This window comes from Gasterosteus aculeatus, chromosome 9 (genome assembly GCF_964276395.1).
Source record: "Gasterosteus aculeatus chromosome 9, fGasAcu3.hap1.1, whole genome shotgun sequence".
NCBI lineage: Eukaryota > Metazoa > Chordata > Actinopteri > Perciformes > Gasterosteidae > Gasterosteus > Gasterosteus aculeatus.
In genome coordinates this window covers 7,086,765-7,113,942 of record NC_135696.1, presented here as the reverse complement: position 1 = coordinate 7,113,942, position 27,178 = coordinate 7,086,765, and the positions used below count along the sequence as shown (strand labels likewise).

At 43.5% G+C, this 27,178-nt stretch overlaps 2 protein-coding genes across 4 annotated transcripts; both read right to left on the bottom strand.

The window, feature by feature from the left end:
* Positions 1-15,272: 15,272 nt before the first annotated feature.
* On the bottom strand, positions 15,273-18,702 carry rps15a (ribosomal protein S15a). 3 transcript variants are annotated; one of them, XM_040185939.2, is made up of 5 exons: positions 18,493-18,702; positions 17,406-17,543; positions 17,148-17,227; positions 16,980-17,065; positions 15,273-15,402 (listed from the first exon to the last, which is right to left on the bottom strand). In XM_040185939.2, the coding sequence occupies exons 2-5, from the start codon at positions 17,536-17,538 to the stop codon at positions 15,309-15,311; spliced, it is 393 nt and encodes a 130-aa protein (XP_040041873.1). In that variant the 5' UTR covers positions 17,539-17,543; positions 18,493-18,702; the 3' UTR covers positions 15,273-15,308. The 3 variants fall into 3 exon arrangements, with proteins under 3 accessions (XP_040041873.1, XP_077936465.1, XP_077936464.1); XM_078080339.1 differs by having other exon boundaries at positions 18,288-18,621; XM_078080338.1 differs by having other exon boundaries at positions 17,719-18,520.
* A 564-nt stretch (positions 18,703-19,266) lies between these two features.
* notum2 (notum pectinacetylesterase 2) lies at positions 19,267-25,506 on the bottom strand. The gene is made up of 12 exons (XM_040185804.2): positions 25,352-25,506; positions 24,382-25,192; positions 24,170-24,222; positions 23,491-23,586; positions 23,292-23,352; positions 22,582-22,694; positions 22,396-22,498; positions 21,904-22,092; positions 21,608-21,708; positions 20,985-21,132; positions 20,851-20,898; positions 19,267-20,659 (listed from the first exon to the last, which is right to left on the bottom strand). The coding sequence occupies exons 2-12, from the start codon at positions 25,188-25,190 to the stop codon at positions 20,356-20,358; spliced, it is 2,025 nt and encodes a 674-aa protein (XP_040041738.2). The 5' UTR covers positions 25,191-25,192; positions 25,352-25,506; the 3' UTR covers positions 19,267-20,355.
* Between the last annotated feature and the right edge of the window lie 1,672 nt (positions 25,507-27,178).

Sequence of the window (27,178 nt, the reverse complement as noted above, 5' to 3'; positions counted from 1 at the left end):
GAATACATTCTAAATAATTCATTGTTATTCATTATCATGCTGCCTGGTTCAGGGCTAGTCATGCATTTTAAGGTCCGGATCCAAGCCATGAAAAACAGTGGGGGATACCGGAATAGAAACACCTGACGGGCAGTTTGGTTTCGCAGGCACTTTATCCAACAATGAGCATTGCAACATTTTGTTTGCTTGATCAGAAGTGTTTTCTTTAATTGTGAAATCTACCTTCCTAGAAATCTACCCTGGGATGGTTCATTTAGTTCTTCAAAACATATAAATTTAAAATACTTTTTAATTAAGCTGTGACTTTTTAATCAAGATGTGCCTTCATCTACATCTCGGACCAAAACAGAGATGACCTAGATCATATTACTGTAAATAAATCAAAGCAGTGTGTTTTCCTTTTGTACAAATAAATAACCATTCCACCATAGCTTGATTAAAGAAATTCTCCCTGATGGAAGAAAAGAAGTGTTGACTCTGACAACTGTGAGTCAGTAACATCAAGCCGCTAAACTTACATGTTATTTACAGGACGGGAAAAAACTCCTTCAAAGGGACCATGTCTGTCCTATGACAGCAAACAACACAAATATACCTCAACAAATAAAAAATGATTATACACATTTTCTCAGGGGGAAAGACCTTTTTTAACCTAAAACAAAGCAGACATTTTCCACCTGTGTGAAATGAACACATTAGAATTATTCAGACCGAGTCTAACTCAGCCATCGATTCACTTATCGATTCATTCGCTCACAGCAAAGAGCCTCGGGTCGATTCTAAAATGCTGATCGGCTGTGTTAAGATGTACAGTGGAAAATAAGAGGGGGGGGGGGCAGAGGGAGAAGGAAGCAGAGAGACCATGACAGACTTAAACAGGGAAGGAGTGTGCGAGTGTGTGTGTGTGTGTGTGTGTGTGTGTGTGTGTGTGTGTGTGTGTGTGTGTGCGTGCGTGCGTGTGTGCGTGTGTGCGTGTGTGCGTGTGTGTGTGTGTGTGTGTGTGTGTGTGCGAGTGGGAGAAGGGGGCAAAGCAACAGAGAAAGAGACAGAGACAAGGAGACAGCTCCCTGCAGAACCCTAAAACAACAGAGTGTCTTGCTGACGGATGATACGTGGAGGCCAGCAGGCCGACCAGGCGAGAAACCCATTCCCGCCACGACACCCCGTCACAGAGCAGCATCCAGATCAGCAGTGCAAGTGGGAGAGGAGAGATGAAGGGAAAAGGAGGTGAGGGGAAGTCACAGGAGGACATTTTTTTTAAAAAGGGGTGAGAGAGGAATAGGTGAGGAGGGAAGAGATGGACGTAGATCACGGCGGGAGAAAGAGGAGAGGGAGGGAGGTAGAGTGAGGCCACAGAGATCTGAAAAGGGCAGTTAAGCCGACGTTATCAATTATTCATTTGGAAATCAATAAAAAAAAAACTATGCCGCATCTAGGGAGGGTAATAAAAAAAAAGACCAGAGGAGGTGATAGAAATTTCATCTTATTTCGTTTTTAATTTGTGATCAATTATTTAGCTTCTTATTTCCAAGCCGCCTTAAATGTACTTTCCGATAAGGAAGATTTGACCCAGAGTGACGTAAAGAGGAATGATGAGATGCAGGAGGTGAACGTTGAAGCCTCAGAGGCCGACCGATGAAAGATCAAGAGTGTTGTGTGACGCTTGTGTTTTTAAATGACCCGTCTGGGTAAAGGAAGGTTTGGTAAAAAAAGAAAATGGTTGAAAAGGAATATTAAAATATGACATCATGGAATTACCTTCCAGAGTGCAGCCTCTCATTTCCAAAACCAGATCAACCTATTAACCCCCCCCCCCCCCCGACTCATCTTCCTCTCCCCACCTTTTCTCTATGCGCGGATCGACGAATAGATCTCTTAAATGTCACGAAGAGCGATGGCGGGTGTGTTAAAGTGTGGTGACATTACTGCCTCTGCTCCCCCTCTTCCCAAGTCAGGCTTGTCTGCCTCCTGCACTGACATTTCGCCGGCCGTGTTTACGCGGGACTCGCCGGGCGAAATGCCACCTCAAGATTTATGGCGTTTGAACGCTGGCTGGTGGAGCGTAGAGAAGGTGTGAGCAGCCAGGTAGAGACGGCCAGGGAACAAATGAATTTGAGCTTTCATTGGTTGTCCATCAGCCCTTTTTAACTGTTATCTCCTTCCTTCCCTTGATACCCACTGTCTCCTACACTGCTCTGTGAGACCCTCCACCGCTGCCATCTTCTTTTCATGTTTCGTTTAAATGACGGGGAATTCTCATTTTATGTTGTACTCTTCAATCATTTAAATGATTTAAACAATAAGGATGACATCTGTATGTCAGTAAAATACCTTTGAATACTTCCACTGATGATGTAAATCTTTTAAAACAGGTCACAAATATCTAGTAGGAAACGTTGACACACTCAGTTATTTCCTGAAACACTGTTGTTTTTATCAAATCTTACAGGAGTGAACAGTAGATTCGCAGCGGACCGTTGTTAGGCCCAAATGAATTCACATTTTGTGTTCTCGTGAATATTTCAACGGGAACGTGTGAGTGGGATTGACTCAAAAGAAACTGCAGAGCCCATATTCATCACAATGAAGGAGCACGTCAATGCAGCAGCGTCGCTCATTGTTGTGCGTTCGCTAGTCTTTGGACAATAAGTACGGCAGAGAGGAATCAGGCTTTGTCACAAACACAAACAATACTTCCTGGTAGGATTATTCATTATTACTGTGTAATATCAGTAAGTAAATAGACCAACATTTTCCTTGCCATCATATTTCATTAGACTTCACAATGTAAGTGATGGAAGTTTTCGATTTTTCAAATATCACACCATCATTCCCTGGAGAGAAACACAAAGTACATGACAGGCTGCACCCGCAATGTGACCTCGCTTCTGCTTCACGCACCATTTTCCCTCTCGTTAGATTACTTTTGTTTCATCGCTGTTTGGCAAAAAGAGGTTCAGCGCGAACCGAATAGTCAGAGGGGAACGGGGCAACCGAAAATGCAGGTCCGAAAAAGAAAGAACACATATTGGAGGGCAACTTTTTTTCATGGTTCAATGTCGTCGATTTGTACCACATAACTCGAGCGCGGTGATTTCCTGTGAGACGAGCGGTCACATCTCAAGGGCACTGTCTTTCCTTTCTTTATGGCTTGCATGAAAGACGTCCTTTCTTCCCCCGCTGCGCCCCAGTGCGCCGGGTGTGACCCACATAAAACAGTGGAAAGCCCCCCCCCCCCGCCTGTGTGCTTACTGTTTGTACACACATCATACGTCACAACGCGCCCACTGTCATCATTGCAAAGTGAGGACATCAACTTCCTGTGTGGGAACAGCTCTGCTGTATAATGTGAGGGGATGCATCATCCTTCAGCTGCAGCACCAACCTGCAGCCACCACCATCTCCCCGTGTGGGGAAGCGATCCGTCATGCCGGCATGCTGAGTTTGACTAACACGTGCCCCGATGAAGCGTTTCCTCATGTAAAGATCCGCAAGCTACTAACACCATGGGTTTTAATTATTCATCATGCTTCAGCACGGTCTCGGCAATGTCTCCACATGCCTTTTGCCAAGAACCATCTAATAGGAAGCGAGAATCAGCCTTGGTGTTACTCGGATGAATATGCAATCTTACATTATTAGATGAGTTTTGGAAAGATTTGATGAACACGGTGGGTCACATGGAGCTCTTACTCAGGTCTGTACAACGTCTGAAAACCTGGAAACAATTACAGAAACTGAAACACAAGGTTGTCAACATAAAGGAACGTCATCGTAGAATAGCGTCGACACATTAGACGACCATTATCCTCCCGCGCATCTGCAACCCTGCTGTGCTCCACTGGTACCTGGATGCACAAAGTGATCACACGCTGAACGAGAGCGGCGGGTATCGGCTACAAAGCATTTCTAGGTCGTATAGACATATTTGAAAAGAGCACTGCATAGAAATGCGTTCATAGAAAGTTCTCCTTGCCAGAGGTAGAATGTGATACAGAATCATCCATCCATCCATCCATCCATCTTCAACCGCTTATCCGGGGTCGGGTCGCAGAATCATATGTACATCTAATTCATTTTTACATTTCACTTTTTAATGTAAATGTAACTACACTATATTTACTTTAAAGCTCCACGTTTACTTTTAGATTAGATAAGAAAACATATGATAGTCAGTTCTAATCTAAGTATTATTGTTGAACATTAAACTATGCTAAATGTGATAATGCAGTTTGTACTGTATTTTGCAGTGAAGTGCACAAACTTTATACAACATCTTCCTTCTAAATATAATGTAATGAATAAGACTCACTTTTGCTTTAGCTACATTATGTACATTATAACTCTACTCTAAAAAGACTTTTACTCAAGACTATAGACCCATTATAGATTTTTTTTTTTTACTTTTACTTTGAAATTGCAGTTCTCCTGATCAATATTATTCTATTTGAGTGAAAATCTTCAGATTCTACAGTCAGAATGCAGCACAGAATCCTGATATATTTCCGAGGGTTGTGATAAAATTGTAATCCTTTAATGCTGGAATCTCCAAATTATCCACTTCAGTTTTCTTCTTTCTTCTTCTGATTTTTCTCACGGGCTCCACTACCAGGTCGTCTTTTCGTCCTTGCTGCAGCAAAGCAGTAAGACGGAGCAGCATCACCGCCTCCTCCGTCCCCGTGAGCTTTCCTCTCCCTGCTTGCCAGCCTCTACCATTCTTTCAGCCGTCCCTGGTCGCCGGGCGCGCGGGTCCAGCCGGCCATGATGAATGTGGGACAGGACCCAGCCGGAGCTCCTGTCATTACCCCCCCTGACAATTTATTACCCTTTATCTGTGGGCACAATTAACCCAGGCCCAGGAAATAGGGACTTATCAGTCCTTCATTAACAGGACCTGCCCATGTCCTCATCCCTCTCTGTCACCTGACATACACACACACACACACACACACACACACACACACACACGTTGTGTGGGCTTTCAGTTTCTCTTTTTGTTTCATGGCTTAATGTTCTCACAATCTGCATAGACTCTTTCCACGTCTCCCACACATTTTCTCTTTATCGTTGTCCTTTCTGCGTCCTCTTTTATTCTCTCACACACACGCACACACACACACACACACACACACACACACACACGCTCTGACACACTGACTTTCTTAGAGATGGTATTTTTAAACTAAGACGATGAACACCCACAGTGGCATTACGGTGCTTGTGTTGTGATCTGTGTTTTTTATAATCCATTCCATTTACACACAATGGAGAGAAAACAGCAAGGCTTCACGGTGGACAGTTCAATTTGGAAGTGCTTTCTATCGAAGAAGTGGATCGTCTGAAATCTGTTGATTGTGTGTTGAGGGGATCAGAGTTACACAGTATGTGACGCGGTTAATGAACACAACGCATTTCGTTTAGACATTCGGAAATGTGTATTTTTCAAAGAAGAAGAAGAAGAACATCGACATAAGGGATATGCCGGTGTTATTCAGGTGTTATACCAGCATTAGGAATATGAGGCCCTGTGTTTTATGTTGTTTTTCATTAGACCGGCCGGAATAGAGATGAATGCCCAAAAGAAAGCACACATCACTGGAAGAAGAACACACCTGCTGTTCAAAATGATGAGATGTGCAAATATTGTAATAAAATTAAAATCCAAAATTTCAAGATGATAAATAAAGAACTGAAATGCAAAAGCTGTGTCCTCAAGTAGAACACAAATGTAAGAATATTATAATAACAGTTTTATTTAGTATATTGACTTAAATTACCCTGGTTTACAGAGTTTGCTGTTTGCGACTGGATTACTCTCAATAGAATTGGATGGAGGCAGAAACATGGTCAAATTAAACCAAATCATTTTAATTGAATTCAAATATATTTTTTGGAATGAATTGTTTTCGTTCAGACGGCACAAAACCTTTTTTTGACTGTAGAGCTGATGTTACAAAAATAAAAGAGTTGATTGAATCTTTTAAAGTAGATATGAATTTAGCATTTGTAAAAGCTAATTTGAACATTATTAGATTCTTAATTTTAGCCGGGGCAATCCAATAATTACTCCAATGTAAAAACAACCTGACAATGTGTCAGGGGTTACTTGTGTTGATGAACCTACGGAAAGGTGTTGTTGTTGTTGTTTTGGTTGTCTCTAAGAAGCCAAACTGAAATCAATAATGGCAGGTTTAAGTCTTTCTCTTTTTAATTAGATATTTACCACAAAATAAATAATCACAGTTAGCATTTAGGTTGAACCGCATTCTTAGGCGTAAATAGTCAAATAATATCCTTCATTGGGACTGTGTGGTTGACATTTGATTGCCTGACAACACATATGGGAACATGTTCCCTGTTGATCCACCATTGCAAAAGAGACGTCTAGAAAGCTCGGGTCTGTACACCTGGAATCACATAGTCGAGTTAAATCATGGAGGTTTTATATTTTTAAAGCTGTTGTCAGAGCCTAGAAAAGGGGTGTTATCTCTACGTGTGAGAAATGCTGTCTGCACATTTTGATTCAAATACGACGGAGAACTGATGGAGAAAAGTATGCAACACCCCTTTTTTCCAACTGGGATTCATTCGCTGCAAACCGGTGAAAAGAGCACAACGATGTACAAATGCAGACAATTGCTGAAGACTGAAACCATTCCCATGGTGACAGAAACATTTGTGTTTAGGTTTCACTGGACCACAGAATATTAGATGAAATACAGTCTCACACCACATGATGGATAATCTATTGGAATATTATCTTTAGCTTCCGAGGTACATTCTGCGGCATAATCTAGTCCCTTTGTATAAAAGCATTGTACACACATGTCAGGGGGATATCCTCCTGGTGAGCATCCAGGCACCAGACAATAGCCCACTATGTACACCGCCGACCACAGTGCCATTCAGCCTTTTTCAAAGCGAATCAGTTCCAGCCAATGAGAAAGTGCCGTCGGCAGCTGGTGGCCGCTGACATTTTAGGCCGCGCTGCTCTACTGTAAAATGTACGAACGGCGTAGAAAGCCAGAATCAATCAGGGCCGAGGACAGCCAGCCTTCCTGTGCCAGGACCGGTCTTGACTGGAAGCACCGGGTCTCCGCAGTCCAATATAACCCACTGCTGCTTGTAAATATTATATAAGACTGGGAGGTTGACTAATGAATGCAGGCGCTGTCCAGTTAGGCAGGAACAGGAGGATGATGAAGGCCCAGCTTAACAATAAGGACCTTTAGGAAAGCTGTTGTGTAACCGTGTGTGGGTTTGAGTTTGGAAGGTATATCCTTCATCTGCAGCCTCACAGGCTTATAGAGAAAACAATAGTAAATCACCGTGTTACATAAACCAGATAGAATGGATGATTTGTACGGTTAAATTGCCCTTTGCTCTCTGACTCTTTCTGTTGTGAAATAAATCTGTCTTGATATCCGGCTAACGGCCTTTCTTCCTAGAGAGTGTTGCCCGTGTGTGTGTGTGCACTTGTATTTTTTGACATACTTCAGAGTCCCATACAGTATTTTAATATGTTGTGACGTTTCATTTGGTTTGGAGTACATGAAAAAGCCGCTGGGGGTTCACATGGGAGCTGACTCCGGAGACTCAAGACTCGCTGGAAGCTGACAAAAGTCAAGTATCCTGCTGCTAACTGATGACAACATAGACAAATAGTCATGCCTCCCTCCCTTTGTCATAGATTCTACTCTGGCAGGTTTACAAAATAAAAGCATTAGAGCATTTGTATTTCAAACACCTTCACAGAAACCTGTAGCCTCAAATTGACCCGATTTGCTTCCTCAAAGGAATCTATTCAATAAAAATGCTATTATAGCGTTTACCTCCTCCCCTTGTCATCTTCTCTCCGTAGATGGCAGACCGAGACTGATAGCAAGACAGAAAGACAGTCATTTTGGGTAAATGAACGAATTCAGGAAGGAGCACATTCAACCCCGAGCCGCTGCCTGTTATTCTAACAGAACAAAAAAAACGTCATGAGTCATGAAATGAGAAGGATCAACACATGGAATTGCTCTGTGAAAACAGCCTCCACAATCGAACGCTTCCCGTCTACAGAAGTATAGAAATGTGGTGTCTTGACAAACACAAAAGGTGGATCTTAAAGCTCATAACTGCCATAATGTCCCAGAGGCAGCGCGCTAAAAACGCACCAGCTTGCGTGTGCGACTTGCCAGGAGGAGAGACGGGGAAGGTAGCAGAATTCAAGAGGTGCCGGAGGCAACGCGCCCGAACAAACGTCCACTGGCAGCCGGCGCGTTCTTTACAACTTACAAACTGCATCTTTAAGCAAAGATTAGTTTAAGGATTACAGGGCTGGATGCTTTTAACTCCTTGAGAGTGCTCAATCGCTTTCCTCAGAGAGTTATCCTCTCTCACTTTTCACTCACCCTTTATAGTCGTTAAACAGAATGGAGATGTGTGATAGAGTAGGACGGGAAAGGGAGAGAAAAAAAAACAGAAGAGGCTGATAGAGAGAGAATTAGATCCTCTGACACCCCGCTAATTGAGAGATCTCCTTTGTGCCCGGCCCAGGCTGCCAAGTTTTAATTAGCAGCTAATCAAATCAATATGGAAGCTGTCAAACGGCGAGCAGGGCACCTAGATCCTGAGATGGCGGCCTGGATCGCAGCTGCCTCTGACCTTTGTGTCCGGAGGGTTTTTTTTTTTTCAGGGCTGTAAAATGATGAGGGCCGGCAGCACTGAGGGCCAGCAGGTCTGTTCGTGACAGAAGGACGGAGCCTCTGCAAGGTCCTTTGTCATTACTCAGCTGGTTCCATAATTCGACTGGAGAATCAAAACAGAAAGCTCATGCTAAAACAAAAACAAAAAAGCATTTGATATGGTTTGATGAATCGCACCCTACACCGACACACACACACACACACACACACACACACACACACACACACACACACACACTCCCGTTAAACACACCTGGACCTTCAGCAAACCCTTGAAACGTGTTAATTACAGATGAAATGTTGTGCCATCTTTAGAGGCAGAGCCACTTCTGCCCTCTCGCCTGCTGCAGAAAACTGTCAACACACCATGACCTCCCCCAGAGGCGTCCAGCTGAGTCTGACGTCTTATAAAGCCCCCCACAGCTGCTACCTCTCCCCCTCTGTCAAACACACTTAAATAACACAAACACTTCAAATAAGACAACGTAAAAAGCACGAACATTCGCACGTGGCCCCGGAGCACTGATATTGTTCCCCTGCTTGCGGCCGTGTGTGTGTGTGTGTGTGTGTGTGTGTGTGTGTGTGTGTGTGTGTGTGCGCGCGCGGGCCCTCGGACGATAGTGGTGTTCCTCCTCTCATCAAACACAAAAGTCAAAGCATCCATCCGCTTTAATGGCCCGCGACATTTACGTGTTTCTTTGGCCCACAAAGATAGAATGATGTGAGTGATGTCATCGTTGAGGAGGCTTCAGCAGCAGTGGTTTAGGTAACAAGGGTCGGTCCTCAAACACAACAGCAAACCCGAGCTCACTGTGAGCTACATTTGAATAAACGATCGACAAATTTAAAAATGACTTTGACTAAATACGGCATACGCCAACGGCTACAAACCCACAGCAGAACGTTCTAAAGCAAAGATAAGACAATATGGTGAAGTGAAGGAGGGATGGCAGGCTGAAAAGAATGGTAGCCCTCCAATCAATGCATTTCTAGATAAGATTCTACTCTCTAATGCCTCCAAATCCGGAGATTGCTTGGAGATGTTGAAACTAGTAATACTTTTATAAAAAATCCTGGGCTTTCAGAAGACGGGGTTTTATTTTGAGGTATCTTCATAATCTTTGTAAACAAAATGCTCATGTTTGAGCAGCATTGCAATTAGAAAAAAAGGAAGTTTTATTTCTAGCATACAGAGAATACAGAAAAAAAAAGGAGGATGATTCACCACCGGTGAATCAAGCGACTGGCCATCAAGTTTGAGATGCAGGAGGAAGCTGAGAAGATGCAGCTTTCTGACACTTTGTTCAGCTATGACAGTAAATCTCCAGTTTGATCACTCAAATATTTGACTATATGTTACAAAAATGCAGAGATGAGATGTGACGCAACGCTATAATATGGTTTTGTGAGGGTGATTTGATTCAAATGCATGAAACGACCTGCAAGCTTTAGTCTGCAAAACACCTCTGATGGCTTAGTGAACTAAAACCTGAGAGCAGCTAAGGTGAGATGTGGTTCTAACATTGGAGAAGTTTTTAGGGAGGAGGTCGAGGTGGGGCTGGTTGGATGGAAGCACATTGACACAGGAGACCATTTTACTTTAGTAGACCAGATACGTAGATGTGACCAGATACGTAAAGGCCTCAAGTCTCCGCTGCCTCGTCCTAAGTGAAATCATTCAATATTAATAGAGACGAGAGCGAGACGTCTCCCAGAACTGGAAGGGCAGCCCTCCCGAATAAACAACAACAGAGTTCAGAGAGGTTCCGTCCAGAAGGTTTATTAGCCTCTAGCCTCTATAACTCTATGCAAACTGCAGCAGACCAGAAGACACTAAGATCAGGGAACTTTGAAAGGCTTTATGGTCGTTCCAGAATAAATTCCCTCGGGTCATTTTAAAATGCAATTGAAAGCACTTATTTTGATCAGTTGTGAGTATTGGGGTCTGTTGATATGAAATGTGTTGGATATAACGCCAAGTAACATTACATACTTACTGCTTTATTATTCAAGCCGTAACAGTAATCACTTCTTAGGCTGTGGATTTGCCGCGGCCTCACTGTGCATCATCCACATAGGAGGTCGAAACCGGAGCATAATGCTCAAGGTGATCTACAGCGGACAAATGAGAGGAATAATTAATAACGGCACCTCTTGGCCTCCATGTCATTATATGTACATTAGCAGCTTGTTTTCATTGCCTGCTAATTAACCGTTGCTTGACATGCGCGGAGAGGGACGCCGAGCAGAGTCGCTGCTGCTAAACGATGTCTTCTCCGCAGCAGGATCCCCAGTGATCCACCGGAGATGGGACCTGGAGGAGCACGATGCCCTTGAGGACAGGCAGGGACTCGCAGGGCAGAATGGATGGCTGCATCCACAGCCATAAATTCTCTGCTTCCCGACTCTCTCATTCATCATATGCACACCAGACTCCTCTGCACCATGAATACGCCAACACATGCACGCTTCCCACCCGGCACCCCTGCCTCCCTGGTTTCCCCCTTAGTAAAGAAGGCATACAGACAGAGAGATAGGGCAGAGAGAGAAAAACATGAGATAAGTGTAGCAGGGAAATGACCATATGGCAACGCGCAGCCCTGTAGTTCACCTTGGAAATATGTTCGTATTTGAAGATACAACGGTTCTCCTCTCTCTCTAAACAAAAGATGCATTTTCATTCTCAGCTGGTCACCATTTATACCAGAATTTCCTCTGGTGTTTGTAGATACGCTGCGTGTCGGAGCTGCGTTGGCTGGTGGAATAAATCACATGGCTGGGAGTAGAAGTGCAAAGCAAAGAATGATATCGGCAGCATCATATGGCAACGTGAGCTGTGTGGCGCAGCAATGCATGAGACTGTGTTACCTGCTGAGCCGAGATCGCTTTAATGTTGTTTTTGGTAGGTTTTGTTTGCTTGAGACGGAAGACAGCCCTGTTTGAATTTCATCACATTGTTGTTTGACAGAAACGCTGTGTTTTTTTGCTCAACAAATCAAAATCCGTCAAGCAGTCAGATTTCATTTCCGTTGGATTTCCCCTGCCTTTATTTGATTATTCAAAAAAAAATAGATATATAAAGATATTCACCCGAATTCACTTTGCACATTCACTTTAACTTTTCAGACTGCCTTTGTCTTTCTCCCTCATTTGACTGGGACTCACTGAGTCATTAACGGCGGCGGGCGACAATGCAGAGCGCAATAAAAGAAACGTCGGCCTTTTGACTGAATCCACATTTTGAACTTTTACTGCAATTTCCAATATTAATTCTGTTATCTGCGAATCAATCATAATTAGTCTTGCCAGCCCGGCCTGAAGGCCGTATGAGGAGGAGTGCAGATGATGAACCGTATGTATACTGCCCTCAAGTGGTCGTGGGGGGGGAACTACGGGTATTAGGCCTCTATTAGGCGTCTGTTATACACAGTGCAGCCGGACAAAGGAGCTCTGTGAGGACTGATGACATTATAGCGAGCAGCTAATACGTTTCCAGACTCCAGCGGCCCGTCTCTCGGCTTTCCGTGGTAATGGAGGTGATGTTTGCACAAGGACCTCGGTGTCAACTGTAAAATGCTTTCTTCCTGCAAGGAATTCACAGCTCTGAATCGCTTCGCTCGAGGTCCATCCACGTCACGCCGGGAAAGAAGACAAGAGGCCGAAGCATCCCACGGCCCTCTCGTTGGCTTTGTACCATCCTACGGTAATGGGAGGGTTTGGCAAGAGGAACAATCATCTGAAAACTGTTTCAACACCTGGAGAGACGCAGCTTCAAACGTCTCCCATTCCCACTCTGACATGAATTTCAGAGCATTGGTTCAATTCAGCAACATATGATGTGCTTGACTACGTTTTCTTTGTGACCTTTTCATTCTTTTTGTTAAATTCCTTCAGAATTGAATTGTTCAACCATCTTTCTTTCAGTTAGTTGCTCAGATCCCAACCTATCAGAAACTATTTAACATATCAGCATGGTATCAAACACGTTATTTTCCAGTCTGCCTCTGGCTCTTTCTATCAAAGCAAGCCAAACGACACGCTTTTCTTTTTTTCTTCTTTCCTTCCGTATTAATGTATTCTATTTGTTTTGGAGAGCGGCGCGTCGTCTCCTCCCCTCCTCAGCGGTGCTCTGACCCCTTCAGGCCGACCTCAGGGATCCAGCTGACATGTGGTGCGTACTGCAGAAACGCGCTGCGGGCCGCCTGGCTGTGGGTCCCGGTGCCCAGATGTGCGCACGGCTGCACGTTGTCTTCAGAAGTACGGCGTGACACTGTGGCAGAATCAACGAGAGGTTTGCAGGAACCGGTGCGGCCTTTTTCTCCCGATGGGCTCCTCCTGACCTCAGGTCGTCCTCCTCAAGCCGTTTGGTCCCTGTACTCTGTGAGGCTGAGGTGCTGCTGGTGCTTCTTAAGGCCACAACCCATCAGCTAAAATGGGTCTGAAGTGTCCTCGCCCTGCAATGTCTAAGCTTAATTTGGGCAGCCAATCAGTAAAAATAGACCAGTGACTCCTTCACAGAAAGCTTTTGTGCTGCTTTTCACTGCTGCTTCATGAGTGTTTGAGCCGTTAAACGACCAGGTGGCCGTTGCAGTTTATGGAGAAAATGGCAACAAAGAGAAAGGAAACAGTCAGTTGGGTGTTTTGTAAAATAATTAGTCATTTCTGGCGTTCTCATTTCTTTTGAAACGCTGGCAGAAGCCACGGCTGGCTTGGGAGATGGTGTTCATTGAACTCAGCTAAAGAAAAACACAAATATTGCAAATTAATTATTTAAAAACTTTCATAGATTTCAGTATCTACGATAGCGCAGGAAATGCTGTTTAAAAAATAAGATTCAGGTAAATGTGGCTATTCAGTCCATACAACAACGAGAAAAGCAGCAACATACAAGTGTGCAGGAATACTTATGGAATCGTCACTGTAATTTTACATTTTTTGAGTTATGTTTGATATTTCAGTTCTTTCATTTCCTGGCTGGTAAGATAAGGGGACGTAGTGATCTGGATAAGCAGCAATACACTAAATCATACATCCCTCCTTTGAAAGGGTATATAAATGCCACTATCCAAAGTTCAACACAAATGTGTTCTTAAAAGCATCTTTTCACAAATCTCTCCCCAGGAGAGCATCTTTCCCCTGGAGTCTGGCAGAAGTGCTCTTTTTTCAAATGTATTTCTTTGCAAGAAAGTTGAAAGTGAAGAAAGAGACGGCGCAAATGGGAGTGATGGGGCATTAGAGGCTTTCAAGGTCGCAGACCGGCTTCAAGCTTTCACGGTCAGAGCCGTTGACCAAAGCAGTCAATAAGTTGCTCCGTGGGAGAGTTTGGCTCTGCTTCATTTGCTCTGAGCTCTTTGATACTTTACAGAATCTCCCCCACTTAAGAAACCTATCACAGTGCTGTCCAAGTGTTTACAGGCTGCCCGATCAAGGGCTTCATTTGTTGCTGCCAAGACAGCTGACCCCAGATGTATTATTGTCAAAATGATGTCTGGAACGGAGCACGAGTGCCCCTCTGATGTCTCGCAGCGTCGGGTCCTGGCTCATGTTCCCGATTTCCAAAAAACAGCAGCCGTATAACAGTTTTCCATTTTTTACAAGGCAGCGCTTGAGTGCTGCAGACCCATGAGGCCGGCAGGCAGCATGTGTAAGGCTCTTAGCTGGACAGAGATGTTGCATTAGCAGGCTGTTACCTCTTCACAGGCGAATGGGAGATCAGCGGCGAGACTCCAGACGACGAGACAAAATACACAGAGGACGCCGGCAGAAGGTCACAGTGATGAGAGGATGGCCGGGGGACGAGCCAGGCCTCCGCACGGGCCTGGCTCAGTTGTAAGGCTGATGTGGCTTAATGCTTGCGGGGGAAGGGGGGGCAGTGGATGTTGGTCTGGAGTCAGAGCACCTCCTCTTGGTCTGTGGAGGCACCGCTGAGGAACGCGCCGCAGTCATATAAAAAAAAAAAAATACCGACCACTTGAAGTTTGTGGTCTCTGGACATTTGCGTGGTGGTCTGCTGCGTTCAGCGGGACACTTAAAAACTGGATGAAAGTTTTTACTGCTTTTTGAATTTCTCATTACGAGGGGAGCTGTGAGCACGCACACACATTTGATACGCTACCACACAAACATCCGGTCAACATGTTGCCTTATTGAAGTAACCATTTATCTTGTGTGCCCATATGTGACTCTCCAGGACAATTGTGGTGCAAGGCATGCTACTCAATCAAACCATCGTTCTGACCAATGGCCGCCAGTATTTTTGAGTTAAGAGCAAACCAAGATGTGATTGACAGCACTGTTGGCCAATCAGAATCTGCAAGGTGCTGCCCTGTTATAATAGCCAGCGGTTTTATGCTGTCTTTATAACCAATCGCCCCCAGTCATGTCACCCAGGATTTGAGTAGAGAACAGGAAAGGCGATCCTACGGCATCGTGGAAATACCAGGAGAAAATACATCCAGAAACTTTCTAAACTGCACAGGTTGAAGAATTGTTTTGACTTGTGTGATGAAGCGATTTCTGTTGGCGTTCTTTGGCTCCCATGTCAGCGCTTATGAAATAAGTCACAGCAGACGTCAAGTGTTAACGTGTCATTTTTTATTTGCAGTTCTTTACATTTTAGAAAAAGAATCCAAGGATTTTGCCTCCTGTGTGTTTCCGTCTGGCCTCTTCGTGGTCCATGATGCCAGCTGAGGTGGTCAGCACAATGTATCTGTGGAAACAAGTCAGAAGGTTACCAATCAGGAAACTTCATCTTTCGTAAAGACCACAATTATCGGACAAAATGAAAACAAGCCATTTGACTAAATGTCTTTATTTTAAAAGGAGCAAGATAAATGGGCCTTCCAAGTCATCTTACACCGGACATACTTAAAAGCCACAAAATACCTTCACATTCAGCAATTTAATGAATTGTGTTTACTAATTGATTTTTAAGTTTACCCGAGGAGCAACTGCTATGAAAACCTACTTTAGGGCCTTTTATTTCAACTGTAGGAAACGACACGGAGTGGTGGGACCAGTATTAAAAGATCAGGTAGATGTAAAATCTAACAGCCTTGAGTGATTCTCAAAACTGCAAAATAAATAAATGAATAAAACTATTAACAATCTACACTTTAAACAAGTACCAGCTGGTGGTGATGGTTTAGTTCTACACCAACATAAAAGCTTCGGCAGCGTAATGGTAACTGGTCAGACAAATTAGTAATCAGCTTCAACATATTTCCCCCCCATTGTTTCATTTTTAGTAGCCCCTGCATCAACACAGCGAGCCGCCTGCAGATACTGTACAATATGCAATGCGTCAGAAATTATTCCCATCAGTTATGCCTCGATTTTCGGTCATCTAACTGCAGCATTGGTTGTTCTAAAACAGCCAGAGAAGAAATATTGAGTGGCCAGGACAATGTTCTCATTGCGGCAACACAGCCAGTTGATGTTTTAACACATTCGGCGCTTGTCAAAGCTGCTCCAAATGTCCCTGAAGTTCACATCAGGACAATTTTATGAAATAAGCATTTCTTGAACTTCACCATTTGTCAAATACTTAAGTTCAGAATGACTGCACAGATTATTCTGTAACTTCACAATTTAGAAAATTAGTATTCACATTTTGGTCTAAATACAAATATCAAAATGTTTCCCACGCGCCCGCCTACAACCATTTTCCTACACGTGACAATTTCTGCATGACAACGATGCAATGCTTTTTTCACACATTCATTATGAATACAAGTGTCTTTAATATCAGTGTATTAATGTTACTCATAGTAACTTCGCTACAATCCACTTACTCCAAGTTAGGAGAACCTGCACGATTTTAAAAGGAGTAAACGCGGTAAACTAGCAGATCAATAGAGCGGCCTCCCTGTTCTTGGATAAGATCACTGCTTTTGTGAACGGTTGAGGCTTTGACGACCAGTGAAGATAAAACTACATTAGTTATCTCAGTATACAAAACATTGTTTAGATCTCAATTTTAAAAAATGACGTGTTGATACATGAAAAATACATCATGCAGCAAATTGAGTTTGAGAGCACAACATCATGAACACCAGCTTTTATATCATCGGGGAACACTGAAATAACAATAGGACCATCAGGCGAAAGCAGCAGTTACTAACCGATAAAGAGCGAGATTGGACTTGACGGTCCAGTGGGTTCAGCATTTCCCCACTGACACGATTCAGACTGGGTTTGTTTGGTTTATGTGATTTGCCTGCGTCATATAGTATGTATTGATATATATTACACACACACACACACGTTTGTGAACAAGATTCTTACCCAAACTGTCTTGATGGCAACAGGTTGTTCTGCCACTTCTCCAGATCCTTGAGCTGGAGATCAAAACGTGGGCTGATCACTCCGCACTGAAAGACACAAAAACACTCGTTAGTAAATTCAAACATTGCCATTAAACGGTAGCATTGGAAGAAAGGAAAAGACCTTTACCTTGTTCAGCCTGCCTGTGAGATTGACGACAATTTTTCCAGCCCTGTGGTCATCAATTATCTCAAACTCACCAATGTAACCTGGGAGGTATAAAGGAAAAATGATAAGCATCAAGACCAGAGCCATTAGTATATTTTAGATTTCATTGAGATATTAAACTATTATTCTTATCATTCTTAACAAAACCGTGCTGCTTAACAACCAGCCACTCAAATGGCACATTTACGGTTTTACAGTACCAATACACCCCTCACTCACCGTGCTTCATCATGACGGTTAGGAAGCGCACAATAACCTTGGAGCAGGGCCTGAGGAGGACCTGGCGTTTCCCACGCTTCTCAGCATTGTTGATGCATTTAAGAGCATCCGCGAGCACGTTCATGCGCACCATGATGCCTGCAGACACATGAAGAGAACCACGGTGAGATTAGACAGGTGCGTGTGTGAGACTGAACTAAATGAAACAGCTATGCAAAGCATCACGACCCACAGTGGGCACTCCTTCACAATGTATTCAGTTTGACAGTAACACAGAATATGGAAAGGACCCCTAACCCTCGATTGTACTCACAACTGGAAGTGTGTGAAGCATGAGGCACGTTTATCGATAGAGGCTTCGGCGTAAGGGAAAAGGGAGCATCGCACCCGGGACAACACGACCGGAACGCTATCGATAGTCTCGGCACCTCATCCCCCACCATAGATGAGTGGAGAAGAAGGGCACCGGAAGTCAAATTGGCTGTACACCGTTAACTATTTTAACACAAACACACAATGCTGGTAGCAGCTAACGTTGCGTTAGGCTTGTACTGGTGTTCTACGTTTTTCCGTACCAGACAAATTTTGCGCACAGCGGCACAAACTCCATGTTTGCTTGAATAACGCTGAATCAGAACTACCACAAAGCATGGTTCTTCATGTGCACGGAGATGCTAACATCACGATTAGCCTGTCCGACTAACGCTACTTCACATTGACTTTATGGGGAAGCCCCCCCCCCACCTCCTCAGACACTAACTACTGTGTCGACAACGAACATAACGTATTACACCATCATATCATGGGAAAGTCGTATTCTTTTAAAGTGAAAAGACACTCCTGTGATTTCGTAGCTAACCGTTTCGGGCGCCTACAACGCACCTTTACCCAGGGCCGAACAGAGCACTGCTCGGTGAAATTTACAGTCCAGTCGTGTTTAACTCGTCTAACCAATCGATGCGATAATCCTCTCGAATCATTAATATGCACTTTTGCTTCAAGATGAACAACTAAATGGAACATATAACATTCAGATGCTTAAGATACTTAGAAGATTGATAGTGGCAGCGAAAAAGGGGCTTCTTACCGGTTCTGCAATATGGCGGAAAGAGGAAGTGGAATCTCACAGCAATGCATTATGGGAGGAAATCAAAGACCTCGTCACGTCAAGATAAACCACACCACCGTGAAAGTATCGTCTTCATGTTTTTGGTTGAAACGCACAGCACAAACGCTGTTGCAACATAAAACGATACGATACAGAGATTATTTGCACATTTACGTTGTCCGTTAATATTGGATAAAAAAGTCCTAACAACAGAAAACAAAAATGTGCAACCCTGTTTGGCTATCCAATGCGATCGGGATCTGTAGTTAATATGTGTTAAATGAAAAGCAGCGCCTCCCAGTCGTAAGGATGTGAAATTGCGTAAAAACGTTTGTACCCATTCCTACGCAAGATAAAACGGTTTCTTTCAAATGGTCCATTGACACAAGCAAAACAAGTTTTTTTTCTGTTAAAGATATACCAACCATTGTTTTTATCATTAGATTGTTGGTTTATCTGTACCATGCAGCTGGTGTTGCAAAACAAAATGTTATCCAGGTTATTAATTTAATCCCGTTTACCCCAAACAAGTTCATTTTGAGATGTATATGTTCATTAGATATTTCCCTGTGGTTCCACTGATACATGGTTCTGCTCCATAAAAAACTTCCCGGCTATTTCAGTCTACATGAAAAATAGCCAGATGGCAGAGACAAAGGACATACCATATGCATCTTCTCATTTCACCTTTTTACATATAGATTATGATTGTGTAACAACAGAGTTCGATGAACCAGAAACCAGAAAATTCCATGTTGTCAGAGTCAATTCAAATCTTTATATTCTTTTTCAACCTGAGCAACAAATCAGTCTTATGCTTGTTAACAGCATGTACAACTATTGTCACGCTGTCATGTTTTTTTACAATACCTAGATTAAAAAAAACATACATTTACAGTAACATGTGAAACTTCCTTTCAAAACATGCACAACATTGGAAAGGAAGCCGAATTACAAATATATATTAACGATTGCAATACATAGCCTGTATTTTGTCCATGCATGTCACCACTGCTTTTTTGTTTTTAATAAAATGTATAAATTGAATGCAACACATCACATGGTAAATAGTTGAACTCCTGCCTGCATAAACAGAAGAACATCATGCACATTCCTCATTAGGAGCTAAAGACTAAAACTCAGATATGACAATCTGTGTCTTTGAAACTGTGTGTGTGAAATGAAAAGAAAAGGTCACTGTCAAATCAGAATACTCAAAAGTTGGCACATCATGAATAACTGCTATTGTTTGGTATAAAATCCTTAAAGGTATATACATTTTTCTTTGAAGCTTATCAAAATGTTAGCCTACAACATGTACAGTCCCGGTCAAAGGTCTGGATACACTTTCTCATTGAAATGAATAATAAAATGTGTCCAAACCTTGACTGTACTGTATATTACGTGCAAATGTTTTCCGAGTCCTCTCAAAGCAATCAAATGTGGCAACATTTGAAAGAAGCTTCTGCTCATCTAAAATGTTTAACACTGTTGCTATGCAGCAGTTCGATTTCCTATATAGTGATCAGGACTAAATTGTGCCGAAGGAGGGAGCCTACAGTATGTCTGGCCATCTGCTGAAACTCAAAGCTGTTCAACCAGTACAACGGTCAAAGCTCTTTCCTGCAGTGTCCAGTAGAGGGACCGCCAAACCACTGAAACTCACTGACATCCCCACCGGTCAAGTCACCAATTTAACAGACACATGAAGCATAATGGAATGCTGAGCAGCACAAGACCAAGTAACCAGATTTCTGCAATATTTCTATGGTTACATTAACATTTCAACACTTTATTTATTCTATGAGCCTTCGCATGGCTCAAGCTTCTATCCACTAACATTTAGCCACCATTGGTGATAATTCTTGGCAGGGAAACTGCATCTTCCTGGGGATCCAGGACCAGCTTCTGGAGGTCAAGGCCCATGGCGACTAGCATCTGGATTAAAGTGAGCTCCTGCTGGGTGGCCTGGTCCACCAAGGCTGGGCAGCTGGGGTTGCACTGGGGCCACTGGCAGGTGTCCACCAGGTGGAAAGGACAGCCTTTGGCAGGGGTTTTGTTGTTGCGTGTCGCCTCCAGACTCCTGTCCCAGCAGTGCAGGGCCCGTGGCAAAGAGGTACCTTTAACCTGGAAACTCAACCAGTTGCTGGTAGACAACAAGAAAAGGGAAGTTAGGGATTGGAAATAAACCGAGGCAAAGGTAGAGAAAGAAAAAAAAGTAATTGAGAAAGGATCGTAAGGACAAGGAAAGTGTCTTCGGTGATGTCATGGACCAATTGTAAGATTTGAAGGCATGAAATTGCATTACTACCAATGGAGTCATATGTCCAATCTTACCTTCTGGTAATCACTGTGTGGGAGAGGCAGGACGGAGCAAACACTCCTCTGAAAAACACAAACAAGAATCCCTTTGAACACGCCGGTGTTCCTCTTGGATTTATTAATATCAGAAAAGGTCCTTGGGATCTTACGTGACGTCTCTCAGTGAGATCTTGAGCTCTCTGCCCAGGTTCTGAATGTACTGCCACTGCTCCTCAGACAGACTCTGTCCTCCCATGTAGATGTTCTCCACTCTCAGCTGCTCCTCATCAAACAGCCACTGCACAACAAACAGGGGGGCTACGGGGAAACCAAAATGTTGAGTTTAAATCTAATCTATATATACATTTATATCAACAATGGCTCAGACGACGTGTGTGCAATGAGCAATGGGATTCTCCTAGTGATAAACCTAGAGGCAGAGCAGTCGTCTCATTGTTTCAGTTTTAATACCAGCAAATGTGTGTTTTGGTTGAATCTCAAGGCAACTGATCTAAAACAAACAGATGCAAACAACACATCATCAATGTTTCCAGATTAAATAAGCAGCTGAAAAGAAAAAGGATGCCCTGACAAATAATTGTAATAGTGTTTGGTGTTTATTCCAGTTTACAGCTGTGACTGGGATGTGTGAAGCAAATATGTGACGGCATGCGTATTGGTCTGCAAGCAGCAACACCGCAGGCCAAGATTTCAACCTGCTCTGAACAGGCATGTTTTCGAGGGGGCACTGCACTACAGATGATCAACTTAAGAGGCTCCAGACAGCACTCACAGGTCAAGGTAGAGTACAGTTTGTGGCCAAAGAAGCACTGCCACTCCTCTCCTCTCTTATAGAGCTTCCTGCATCTTTCAGGCACAACCCCGTTCCACAACCTGAGGAAACAACATACACCTTCAATACACACAAATCCATCGCTCAGTCACTTCGACAATACAATCAAATACAACCGCACTGTTATTTTTATTACGCCAGAGGACAGATCATTTCTGTATCCAGCCCATGCATGTGTTTCTTTACATACTGTACATACTGTAAATATAAGCTGACTGAAGAATGCATGGCTTTACCTGAGTCCTATCTTGATAGCATCTTCAGGTGAGCAGGAAATAGTCTCGGGGCAGTTGGGTGATCTCTGCTGTTTACTCTCCAGAAACCAGCCGGAATCCACGAGTCCTCGGACCTGAGCCTCTGCACCGAGCTGCTCCAGCTGACTGGCCACCCTCTCAATGTTCAGCAAAACACCTGTTCCCCCGGCACTGCAAGAGAGACGAAATAAATAGTTTGGCTTGGAGAGTGAATTTTTGTTCGGGGTATCATGACGACAGCGCATGCCAGCTATTCCCATTCGCACTGTGGATCTGGTTTTCGGTCTTGGTGGAGTCAAAACAACCACGCTGCTAACCGTGGAGAAATGTGCACCATTACAGGGCAAGGCCCGTTAATAGACATTATGTCTTTATTGTTGACAAGAGGATACACCCAAAATAGAGCTTCCCTTGTTTAATGTTGGACATGGAGAAGGTGGTGAGCATCAGAGTGCAAGCGTGTACCAAACTCACCTCGTGCCAGACAGCATCACAACCTTGGCCTGCTTGATTCCTTTGGGAATGAGGTCTTTGATGACCTCACGGATAATCAGGGATCCCATAAAGGTGTACTCAGCTGACAACAAATATACACATCAAATGACTGGGAGCAGGATACAACACAGGGGGAAAAAACGGTAAAGATTTGAAGAAACCTACTTGCATTTGTATTTTGATCCCTCTCCTTTTCCCTGCCCTGCCGGGGCCTTGGAGGAGGGGTCAGGGATACACCTGTACCACTCCACACATCACTGGAGCAATACGGGATGAATCTGCAGATAAGGACACAGTCGTATTTGTTAGAAGAAAGCTTTGAAACAACTCTCCTACATGACGGTCATCTCTTCTGCCATTTATCAGAAATTAGCAAACCAGATAACCTAAATTAGTTATTGGTCCTACTAATTGGTCATTGTGTTTTAAATGTCTTTAAAAGGTGGTATTTTATATTAATAAAATGGATCAAGTAACCAACTAGGCTAACTAGGACACCCGCAATATCAAACCCACTGAGATTTCCCTCAGTTCCCCTAAATTCTGTCGAGCGTTTAAACATGTTAATCTCGCTGTTTTGGCTTCTGCTCACCATAATCACCAACCTCTTCCAGAAACAGCGGGAAGTTTCCCATTATTTAAAAAAGTCTTACTAAAAACTAATAGCCTGCACCTTCCCAATGCCAAGAGGCCAAAAAACCATTAATATAGTTTCAAATAAAAAACAGCAACAATAAGCACAAACAAAAGTGCCATTAGATCATGTCTTAAAAATGGTATTTCTCTTTATAACAGTCATTGACAAAAGATAAATGTCTGCACGTGACTTCTAGTAGCCAGAATACCACACGCAGTGAGTATTTGCAAGTACTTACACAATGTTTGCATTGTGCCAGTGTGGGTTTTCCTGTGCTTGAGAAGACAAAATGCCAGTTCCTGTAAATACAGCAATCAGAGATCACACAGATATCCATATGTCTCACAAAAGGTTACGTAAAACAGGCAACTGGATGACATGCATTTTCAAGAGTGTGACGTGCATTTTAAAACAATGCCAACTGCCAACTGACCTACCTATTTTAGTTTGTGGCCACCCCGATGAGCTCATTAGTCTGGGTATATTTTGGTACCTGGAATCACAGGTATCTTTGCTGTGGCAGCACCAGCCCCCTAAAAATAATAGAGACTAACATTAGACATTCACGTCAGGCACAGAAGGAAGACCCTAGTTAGCCCATCACAGAGGCTTCTGCGGAATGAAGACGGATACGAATGCACCTGTAGTCTTGCCTGCTAACAAGACTTTATTGTTGCTCGTGGTTGGGCAAAAAATTCCTTTAATTTGAAAACTGCCACCACCTTGTTTGTAGATTAACGTTCAACTTGTGCAAAGGGGTTTGACATACAAAGAGAGAGATAATATGACCTGCAACACATTAACATAAACAAATGAATTACACTGCACAATTAATAACAGAAAACCGCTAAAAAATATAACGCATTATAGTAAAATTGTGATGCACACCTCTCATGTCCTCTCAGAGTACAAACGTCAAAGTCAAGCTGAAGAAATATCCACATACATTTCCCACTTTCAAAGTCTATCAAAGTGACAGGCAGTAACCAAAAAAGGAGAATAACGTAAGATGAGTTCACAAGATGACATCCCCATCCAAATTCCAATGGGGGCGTCACGCCAAAACAAGCTGACCCTTGGGGACCAATTTAACCAGTTGGCTTTTTAAAAACTCACCTTCCAGAAATAACAGCCATCGACGGCTTCCTCTGAACTCCTTTAGGTAAAACCTGCAGAACAACAAATAAACAGGAATGAGATAAAGCAACCATGTACGGAAACGCTGATGTTCAATGCATCACTGTATTAACTGCAAACACACAGTAAATGGCAAGAACCGCCTAATTTTGTTTTGACAGGAAAAAAAGCAATAATCCAGAACGTCTCACCCAGCCGTTGTTCCATCATTACATGTAACTTGGTTATTTTTGAGGAAGTGCAGTCTCATATCATCTGTCTGTTGTCCAGCTACTCGAGCTCCTGCAGCAGCTTCCTGCCCTGCTTCAGATGTGTCTTCTGTGCTTCTAGAGCTCCCAGAGCTTCCAGTAGCTCTAGTGCTTCCAGAGCTTTCAGAGCTTCCAGTGGCTCTTGCGCGTCCAGAGCTTCCAGTAGCTCTAGAGCTTCCAGAGCTTCCAGAGCTTCCAGTAGCTCCAGTTCTTCCAGAGCTTCCAGTACCTCTAGTGCTCCCAGAGCTCCCAGAGCCTCCAGTAGCTCCAGTTCTTCCAGAGCTTCCAGTACTTCTGGTGTTACCAGAGCCTCCAGTACCTCTAGTGCTTCCAGAGCTCCCAGTGCTTCCAGTACCTCTAGTGCTTCCAGAGCTCCCAGTGATTCCAGTACCTCTAGTGCTTCCAGTACCTCTAGTGCTTCCAGAGCTCCCAGTGCTTCCAGTACGTCTAGTGCTTCCAGTGCTCCCAGAGCTTCCAGTACTTCTAGTGCTTCCACTGCTTCCAGAGCTCCCAGAGCTTCCAGAGCTCCCAGAGCTTCCAGTACCTCTAGTGCTTCCAAAGCTCCCAGAGCTTCCGGTGCTTCCCACTGCTCCAGAAGTCAGATCAACCACGGAGGGAGACTGGTCAACATCACCTCCTTGGTTCCCACCAGATTTCCTGCTGGACTTCCCACTAGTTTTAGCGTTACGATTGTTCTGACACCAGATTCCACAGAGCAAAAGCAAGAAAGCTACCTTGCCTAGTAACTTCATATCTGAAGTAAAAAAAGAAGAACATACGCACACAAGGCATAACTACACATCCACAAACTGGCTTCATACATGCACATTAAAACGTTTTTTTTCCTCTAATCCAATTATCCATAAATTATCTACATTATTTCCAACACTTTTCAAACAGAGAATTTACTTACTTCTCTAAGAAGAATCAGCTTGGAAGAGCCCAGCGGTCAGGCAGACAACCGGTGCTGGTGAGGACAAAGTGAGAAGTTCAGAGCGCAGTGACCACATGTGAGATGAGGATGCCAGTCATGAGGAGAGATGAAGCCTAGACCAGGTTTGATCGAGTCTGAGAATCAGCTGTAAGCTTTATAGTCCCATCATATGGATCAGATTTCCTCCCATTTCACTTGCAACTTAAGCCAGACCCTGGCATGAACTGCTGACGACACACCGCGAGGGGAGGTGCTGAGGAGAAACGATAACACACAAGTCTCCCGACACATTTCAGGTCTTTCGACACGCCCACCACTTATCTCTCTCCCATCTGACCATTGCTCAAGAACGAGCTCCCCTTTCCATCGTCCATCTCTGATTACCAGTGTTTTGATTTAAACATTTACATGGTCAGCATAACTACAAAGCCCTCTTTGGGGGTATGTGACCCAGAGGTCATTGGAGTACACACTTCAAACACTTTCCGACATGGGAATGAAGAGCACAGTAAGGGTTCCCACATAGCCACCAATTGAGCGGACACTCAGGAGACTCAGATGGTGGACACTAGTTGGCTGTGGCAAAATGTCTTCAAGAGGTGATGTAGTTTCTCATTCTTTAATCCAGGGAGTATCACAGTTCATTGTACAAATGGATTATAATTTATAAATTGCATGTATCACACTTAGTTTTTGGCCCTGTAGGCAGTTGCACGCTTGCTGGTAATCCAGCCTCGTGCCACTAGGATGGCTGAAGGGTGACGTACCTCCTGATCGTTGAAGGTTCATGGGGCCAAGGGCTCTAAAATTCTCAACAATGAAATGCACACCATCCTGAAGTGTCAATCACGTTAAATAATGATTGCTTAGGAGGCCAGATGCTGCTACCAGGAGAACGAGTTAAGCACAGAGTTAAAGAAAAAATGAATCTTCAGATCTCATCTAAGTAAAACATTATGAATTGGTCCACAGAGTAAAGTAAAATGCAAAGCATAAATATCTGTCTTTGCTGTTGGTGTCTTAAAGATTTTCCTTTTCTTCTGGCGAGAGAACAACAATTGTGTATGAGTATGTCGTCTGCAATAATGAGCTAACCATTTAAAGACCATTCAAGGGCAATGCAGACAGATTTATCATGGTTCGTCTTATTGCTTTGGCAGAAACATTTTCATTTTTGCCGCATTTTCGAGCATTTCAAGCTATTTTATCTATTTTCAACTATGGCCAGAAAGAAAACAAAGCTGCTTAAAAATATTTATTTCGAGATCGTATGCACCTACGCGCAATAAAACCCTACCCTTACACATACCTATACTGAATTTGATCTATCGAGCTCAACAATTCTTCATTCCTTCAGTCGTCTTGAAGCATGCACACCACCATCTGTCTTCCCAGAAATCAATGCAACAATCTGTTTAACAGATACCTCAAATAGCTGAAAACCGAAAGAAGTTGCTGTAAATCTATCACCATTTCGCTAGAATGTCACGAACCGAGAGATGACATTGCTGCTATTTGGTTTTTCTTTGATATGGGATTGGACAGATTGATCCGCTTTTCCCAGCAGGCACCAGATCAATGGATCTAAGTGAATCTGTGTGCTGCTCCTCCAGAGACTCATCCAACTTTTCTTGTCACTTCTAAACTCTATTGCATTTGTTGCAATGCCTTTAAAAACAAGCATTTTATATAACCTGTAAGGGGGTCAAGAGAAGTGTTGATCTTCAGCCTTATAGGGTCAACAGCTTGACCCCTTGTGCGGCACCAGAGGCCTCCTTTCTACCCTTGTGTTGTTATTTTTCACTG

What these genes read in the sequence shown, in the direction of transcription:
- notum2 (XM_040185804.2), bottom strand. Translation starts at nt 25,190, where the DNA reads ATGAAGTTACTAGGCAAGGTAGCTTTCTTGCTTTTGCTCTGTGGAATC. An exon ending in GTGGCCACAAACTAAAATAG is followed by an intron (nt 23,353 to 23,490) that starts GTAGGTCAGTTG and finishes CTGTATTTACAG; the next exon opens with GAACTGGCATTTTGTCTTCT. An exon ending in CACACAGTGATTACCAGAAG is followed by an intron (nt 20,660 to 20,850) that starts GTAAGATTGGAC and finishes GTTGTCTACCAG; the next exon opens with CAACTGGTTGAGTTTCCAGG.
- rps15a (XM_078080338.1), bottom strand. Translation starts at nt 17,848, where the DNA reads ATGGTGGGGGATGAGGTGCCGAGACTATCGATAGCGTTCCGGTCGTGT. An exon ending in AACCGTCATGATGAAGCACG is followed by an intron (nt 17,228 to 17,405) that starts GTGAGTGAGGGG and finishes TATACCTCCCAG; the next exon opens with GTTACATTGGTGAGTTTGAG. An exon ending in TTGCCATCAAGACAGTTTGG is followed by an intron (nt 15,403 to 16,979) that starts GTAAGAATCTTG and finishes TTGTTTCCACAG; the next exon opens with ATACATTGTGCTGACCACCT.